This window comes from Penicilliopsis zonata (genome assembly GCF_001890105.1).
Source record: "Penicilliopsis zonata CBS 506.65 unplaced genomic scaffold ASPZOscaffold_74, whole genome shotgun sequence".
Lineage (NCBI taxonomy): Eukaryota > Fungi > Ascomycota > Eurotiomycetes > Eurotiales > Aspergillaceae > Penicilliopsis > Penicilliopsis zonata.
The window spans coordinates 1-7,752 of record NW_019208974.1 but is presented as its reverse complement, the minus strand read 5'-3'; the positions used below and the strand labels follow the sequence as shown (position 1 = coordinate 7,752).

Sequence of the window (7,752 nt, the reverse complement as noted above, 5' to 3'; positions counted from 1 at the left end):
ACTTTTTTATCAATAAGGATTCTAAGCCTAACCCTCTTAGGAAGGTGACTAGCCCATTTAGGTAATCTAAGGTATATAAAATCACGTGCTGGGTAACCACAGGTTACCCAATTAAAACCCGCTATACCCATGAGTGGGTATGGGTTTACCCTAGGCATACCCGGAAACCCAGCAGGTAAGGAATCTAGTGCCCCAAACCTGACCCGCGGGTTGGGTTTAGCCAGTCTAATATTTAGGAGAGTGATACGCGTACAGCCCCTAGCTATACAGGTATAGCCCCTAGCCATAGGCGTACAGCCCTTAGCTTTCATTTATAGTTAGACTATACTTGATTCTTATAATTAATTCTATAGAGTAGTGTTGATTCCTATATTAATACTAAGGTAATCCTTATATTAATCCCTAGGTGATTTCTATATTAATTTCTATACTTATTCCTAGGTTAATCCCTAGGCTGATTCCTAGGCTGATTCCTGGGCTGATTCCTAGGTTAATTCCTATATTAATTTACAATCTAATATTAGGATTATATAAGCCTATAATAATTACTAATAAATGACTAAGTATAGGGCCTAACTAATAAATAAGATATTCTTATCTAGAGCTGTATCTACTTCATTAATCTATATCTATAAGTATTAGTCTTTATTCTACTACTATTATTATTAGCTCTCTTATATTTATAATAGTTATACTTAATCTTATTAATATTATTAGACTCTAGTGCTAAATTTATAGGTAGGCTATAGTTAATCTTTATAGATTATAAAGTATATAAAGTGATATATGCTGGGCTGTCTATATACTGATACTAACTATAAATAGAAGGTAAGGGCTGTATGCCTATAGCTAGAGGCTGTACCTGTATAGCTAGGGGCTGTACGCGTATCACTTCCCAATATTTAGTACCTTAATCTCCTCTGGGTGGTTGTCTTTAATATTATTTATTAATACTAAAGAAAGAGAAGAAAAAAAGATATAGGCTAGTCTTTTATCTTCTTCTTTATTTTTTTTATATAATTATATTTTATTTTAAGCCTTAATATAATTTAAGTTATATATATTATCTTTTTTATAATATATTACTTTATAAGCTACTAAAGGCCTTTTAGACTCTTTATAACTACTTTTACTTACTTTTAATATATTATTATAATGATGGCTACATATATTACCACTATTCCTAGATTGGATTGTTCAGACACCTTTTTAGTCTAGTGGGTTAGCCCCCCTTCCTAAAGTTGAAATATATATACTTTTCTTACTAGATATAATTTTTTATTTTTTTATTATTAATATTTTTATTTATAAGCTTCTTAGGCCTTTAGAGTAATATTTTACTATACCCTTTATATCCTCCTTATCTCCTTAATTACTATAATATAGGCTAGCGTTAAGTCTAGATTAAAGTAGGCTTTAATATCTAGCTAAAGGGTGAATCTCTTAATAGCCTATTATATAGTGGTAATAATATATTAGTGGCTTAGTTGATCTCTAATATAGAGGGTCCCATATAGATGCTCGGCATGTTGTCCTAAAGGAATTTATGGAAGACCTTCCATTCTGTGGCCCTAAAGTTCCTTCTCTTAGTGTTGTTATATCTAAATCACAATATACAGATAATAAAAAATTGGCTACTTAGCCATCTCCTCATGATCAACCACAGTAACGCCGACCTAGATGGTTTAACCAGAGGCTCAGTTCATAAGATCCAACTAGATTTTAGGAAATAGCTATACAATACATCATCCACTAGTATCATTATATATGATCCCTTCAGAAATTCCCCAAACCCAATTATGACAGCTTCATTTTTTCTTCCACATTTACCAGCAGTATTCCCCTTTCTCACCCCCCTAATGCTCAAGATGATAGACTCGCTGCCTTTGCTAAAACGATTTCATCAATTAGTGGTTTATTATCCAGGGCCGCTTTTGCCGCTGCATTCCCAGCGATAGTTTTACTCCGGCCTTCACCAGACCCTAAATGTTTGTTGGTCCAACCCCATCCAGTAAGATAGACCCCAACGAAGAAGGTTTGCCCATTATTGTCCAGCTGAAGAGGAGGTCGCTCGTCAATGTAACTGAGGCTTATATTCCTTCCCATAACCTTCTGTGCCAAGCTCTCCTTGGCACGGAGATCGCATTTCTCACCACCAAACATCTCAATTTTCGGCATCCACAGCTCTGAAAGCCACGCCTCGGCGATACTATGACCATTGGTCTGATCCGAGAGTACAATAGCTGCGACATAAGCCTCAAATATGTCACTTTTTGTTTTTGTCAGGCGCTTTGGTTGAGCAAAATAATCCCGTGGTATCCTAGCCTGACGAATAAAACCGTATAGATCAGCGTATGAGGAAAGCGTCTCATTTTTTACCAGAGCTTCCCTAATCTGAGAGATGCGCCCGGATGACAAGTTAGGGAACCTGTTCCACACCATTTTTGTGGCAATCAATTCAATATAAGCATCGCCCAGGACTTCCAGGCGATCGTAATTGCAATCAGGCTTGCTGTTGACCCCTGGATGCGTGAATACCGAGCTTCTAAGTGAAGGATCCGTGATATAGGGAAGTGTCGGCAGTCCGTCACCTTTCCTATTTGACGGTATTGCTGAGGCCTCTTTTCTTGCTACTTGGTTATCTGGAAATGCCGGGATAGAAGGTGAGAGTAAATTTGGTTGATTAATGGCCTTATTCAGGGCATGGACAGCTCTTAAAACATCTGGACCCGATCGCCCAAGGCATTGTTCCACGAATGTTTCTTTATCCATGAATTCCTGGAGTGCATGTTTGAGAATATCTAACTCTTGTTCGAGGGCACTCTCTGAGCTCAAATTCCCTTGAGGGCCGACATGTTGTTCTGTGTTTTGCTAGTTAATTTTTATTAGTAGTGAGCAAGCGGTATTTCAGGATGATCTCCTTACTCTAGATTTTTTTTGAGAGCGGCTGTCAGGCAGGTCATCTTTTAGAGACCCGGTTTTTCTTTTCAGCTTCATAGTAGGCCCTGTAGCATATTTCAATTCCTCAATATGTAGTCTGGTTACAGATAGGCAATGTAAGGGCCTTGAGCACCGGAGTCCAATTATCTATGGTCACGTGGACGATGCCGCGTCCGCCGTCCGCCGTCCGCCGTCCACACTGCGGCGTGCCACTAGCTACTGACTTTCGGCCATCGGAAGCAAAGCATGATATGGATTTGTTAGCCTAGCCACTCTCACCAGACCAGTGTTAGCCATGACAATTTTGAGTAATCGACTGCTGGAGTTAGCAAAGGTACGCATCTTTTCTTTCTCCATTTATTCATGTATTTATTTATAGTAATATTCGCAGACTCAATGTCGCATATTCTCAACGACCTTTAATCCCCAAGGCCTTCGTTTGGGAAACAAGATCCTCCGGCAGCGTCTACGCGGTCCAACCCTTGCGGCATGGTACCCAAAGAAAATAGTGACATTTCGTGATTTACAAGATATCTGCAAATCTCAAGATCTGGTTACATTCGATGAGCTAGAGGATGACCGGGAGGAGGCAATTCAAGTGTACTACCTTCTTCGGCAGCCGTGTTAACGATCAATTCTAACATTACATTCACATAGTGCAAAGCTGAGAGGAAAGGGTAGACCAAAGAAGAAGCGAACCCCGAGTGGTAAATATGCAGATATATTGACTAGGAAACTTGCCTTGCGCTAACTCTTGAGCAGAACCGAAATTTGTGAGAAAGAAGAAATAGTGTTGTTGTTCAAGTTGTATACCCAATATAAACTAAGGGAAGTGAAATCACTGCGTGATTAGTAAGGGAATGGATGGTTTTACAGGGTGTATTCCATTCCTTTCTATATAAGTAATTCATAAGGATTCTTGTGTCTTTCCTCTTCACCTCAGATTTTGATAGGGTTTTCATAAGGTTTGTAGGTGATTACTATATATAATTAGGTTATATATAAAGCAAACTCTTTATTTACAGACTCATAAACTAGAAGTGAGTGAGTGAGTGAGTGAGTATTGCATTATCCTCTAATATGGCCCTATTTAGGGCCCTTTTAGAGTCGCTGACGGCCAGGCGGTGATAACTAGGACTATAGGAATATATATATATAAATTAACTAATACTAGTTAGCTATAATGTAATTCCCAGCCGTCCCGCGCACCCCATCCAAAATCGCGTCTTCCGATCAACCCTTCTCATTCAACACCTACTATGCCACCAATTCGCCATGAATCTAGCCATAAATTGGCAAATTAAGAGGGTAAGATCCTACTAGCCCTTAAAGATATTAAAAATAGTCATATTAAATCTATTCATGCAGCGGCTAGGCTATTTAGTGTACTTAAATTAATACTATATAATTGCACACATGGTATTAAATCATGTGTTAATAAGCGCCCATCTAGCCATAAACTAACTTAAGTAAAAAAGGATTTAGTTATTAAATAAATAATCTCTATAAATATGCGTGGAGCAGCTCTAAGGACCTCTATTATATAAGATATAGCTAATATCTTATTAGCTATATATAGCGAATCCTGCTCTCTTACTATTAGTAAGAATTAGCTATTAATCTTTATAAAATATTACTAAGAGCTTTATATACACTTCTTATAGAGATATAATTACTAGAGAGCTCTTAATAAAGATCTAAAGGCCCTATATACTTAATTTAGTACTATACAGCATATAATTAATAAGAAAGGGATTTAACTAGAGGATATCTATAACTTTAATAAGACTAGCTTTATAATAGGCCTTATTTTAAATTAAAAGGTGGATATGCGCGCTAAATACTATAGTTAAAGATCTTTATTATAGCTAAGAAATTATAAATAGGTAACTATAATTAAAGCTATCTATATAGATAACTATTTACTATCACTATATATAATCTTTAAGGATAAGGTTTACTAATTTAATTAGTTTACTAATCTACTAAGAGACTGGCGATTTAAAGTGTCTAATAATGGCTAGACTATTAATAAGATTAGTCTTCACTAGCTATAAAAGATCTTTATCCTATATATAAATCCACATGTATATGGTTAATTTTGCTTATTAATCCTTAATAGCCATAATAGTTATTTAACCCCCTAATTTAACTAAATCTATATAAAAAATATTATTATTCCTCTTTATATACCTTTATACTTATTATATATTCTATAACCTCTTAATATTAGCTGTTTTACTGTGCTAAAGCGCGCATATAATCACTTGATAAGTAATCTTGCCTATATAGAATATAACTATATGTTGACTATAATAGATATATAGATACTTATTATTAGATATACAGCTTCTCTTTATATCATTAACTTAACCATTTATTAACTATTTCTTATTAATATTCTTATTATTTATATATTATTAGGGCCTAACTCTACTATATACTTATATATTATAAATAATATTTATCCCTAAAAGTTATTTAATTAGTTAATTTAATATTATCTTATTATTAGCTCTATATAAGGAGAATCCTTATATTATTTAGCTAAAAGTTATAAGCCTAATTATATCTAATTAATATAACTTATTTATACTAATTTATTAGATAATAAGTTAATCTATTAATAATATTAAGTATTATAAATAATTATATTATTTTAATAGATTACTTATAAATATAACCTTTAATATTAATAAGATTATTCTAAAAAATAAGGATAATTAGCCTCTATAGTATATAGTTATATTAAAATATATATAATCTTTATTTATATAAGAATATATAAATCTAAAATATAAAGATATACTAAAGGAGCTATAAGCTTTAATATCTATATTTTATTAATAAGATATAATAATACTAGAGAAACTTATTATAGTAGAGTAAGCCCTATATAAATATATAATTAATTATTATTATAATAATATAAAATTATATTAAAAGAAGTAAGATATAATTATTAGACTTTATAATTAAATTATAAAGATAATTAATAAATATTTATAAAACTTAATTAGTATAATTAAGACTTTATAAGAGATATTAAAGTAGCTATAAATAAGATATATACTTAATAATAGTACTTAAATAATATAGCTAGACTATAAATAAGATTATATCTAGCTAAAAATGATTAATAAAGAAAGCTTTAATAAATAGCTTATATATTAAGAGATACTTTATCTTAAATATTATAGCTTTAAGCTTAATACTATTATAGATATAAAATAAATAGTATACTAATTACTTAAATAAATTAATCTATTTTATTATAAATATATAAGTATAATAATATACTTAATTTAATAGAACTAGATAGTTAAATACTTATTAAAGGTATTAATACTAGATATATTAATTAATTTTAAAGAATAGTAAGGACTATAAATCTCTTAAAGTAATAATATAAATATATTTATATTTTAAGGACTATAATAAGGATAAATTAAAGATAGCATTATTAAAAAAGATATTACTATATTATATTTATAGAAAAAGATATTAATTTAAAGAATATTATTATATTAATAAATAAATATACCTTAATAGTTAGATACTAGATATAGAAATAATAAAGTAATTTAATATTACTAAAGAAAAGAAACTAGTGCTTTATAAGGCTATAATAAGGATATATAAAAAAATAAAGAAAGAGTATAAAAAGTTAAATCTTATAATATAGAATAGAAATACTAATATAGTAGCCTATTAATATCCTAAAAATATCCTATTAAGCTTAAAGATAATATTAATAGTATTAAATAATATAAAGGGGAACTATCCTCTATAAGACAGCTTTATTCTAGACTTAGGAATAGATACTGTTAGAGGTGTATACCTAATTAGGCTTAGTGTCGCCTTATTTAATGTGGCTATACTATATAATCACCTGCTTTATATTTAAGCTATAATAGTAATAGTAATTATTAGCTATCTTTTCCCTTTTTTAGGCCTACTAGGCTAATATAGTAGCATATTATTTAAAAAGATAAAGTATACTATATTTAATAAATTCTTATTTATTTAAGATCTTATCTAAATAATATTAATATTTATAAAATAATAAGTAATATTACATAAGTAATATAAATAATATAAATAGTTCCCCTAGGGCCAAATATATTTAAAAGACTAATAATAATTAAATTTAAAAAAATCTATATCTATCTAATTAATAAATTAAATATTAATAGGCCTATATAATAAGGATAGAACTAATTAAAGGTTCACCTAATAAATAGTAGTTATATTAATAATTAAAGATATTAATTAGGTAATTAAAATTATAGATAATTAACTTATTCTAGATATTATTAAAAAGTTATAAAATAAAAAAAATATTAAATATTAAGAGGACTATATTTAATAAGTTTTTAAAATTAATAATCTAAAGAATATTATTTATAAAGATATATCTAGATTAATAAAGAATTCTTATAAATTTAATAAATAAGATTATATATTATAATATATAAAGCTCTAGCTAGTACTATTAATTAATAAAAATATTTAAAGTAAGGTTAAAATATCTATATTATTATAAATATATATAAATAATTTCTATTATACTATTTTAATAAGTATTAAAGAAATAGATATTTATTAGGCCTCTTATAACTTTAAGAAACTAATTAAGATATATTATTTAAATTATTTAATAATTAAAGAATTTATTTAAGATCTTATTAAAAGCTATAATACTACTAATCTTTATATTAAAACCTATATAGGACCCTATACTATAACTATTATCCTTATAAATAAAATAAAGGATAAACTCCTTATTTAGATTAATAAAATTAAAGATAT

The 7,752-nt window shown here is 29.5% G+C and overlaps 2 protein-coding genes across 2 annotated transcripts; one reads left to right on the top strand and one right to left on the bottom strand.

Moving 5' to 3' along the window:
- Positions 1 to 1,536: 1,536 nt before the first annotated feature.
- ASPZODRAFT_126258 (hypothetical protein) lies at positions 1,537 to 3,041 on the bottom strand. The gene is made up of 2 exons (XM_022721468.1): positions 2,926 to 3,041; positions 1,537 to 2,871 (listed from the first exon to the last, which is right to left on the bottom strand). The coding sequence occupies exons 1-2, from the start codon at positions 2,995 to 2,997 to the stop codon at positions 1,864 to 1,866; spliced, it is 1,080 nt and encodes a 359-aa protein (XP_022576509.1). The 5' UTR covers positions 2,998 to 3,041; the 3' UTR covers positions 1,537 to 1,863.
- Positions 3,042 to 3,104: 63 nt separating this feature from the next.
- Positions 3,105 to 4,076, top strand: ASPZODRAFT_162407 (hypothetical protein; the record flags this gene model as incomplete). The annotated part of the gene is made up of 5 exons (XM_022726577.1): positions 3,105 to 3,118; positions 3,250 to 3,274; positions 3,332 to 3,540; positions 3,598 to 3,647; positions 3,703 to 4,076. The coding sequence occupies 5 exons, from the start codon at positions 3,105 to 3,107 to the stop codon at positions 3,729 to 3,731; spliced, it is 327 nt and encodes a 108-aa protein (XP_022576508.1). The 3' UTR covers positions 3,732 to 4,076.
- Positions 4,077 to 7,752: the final 3,676 nt, after the last annotated feature.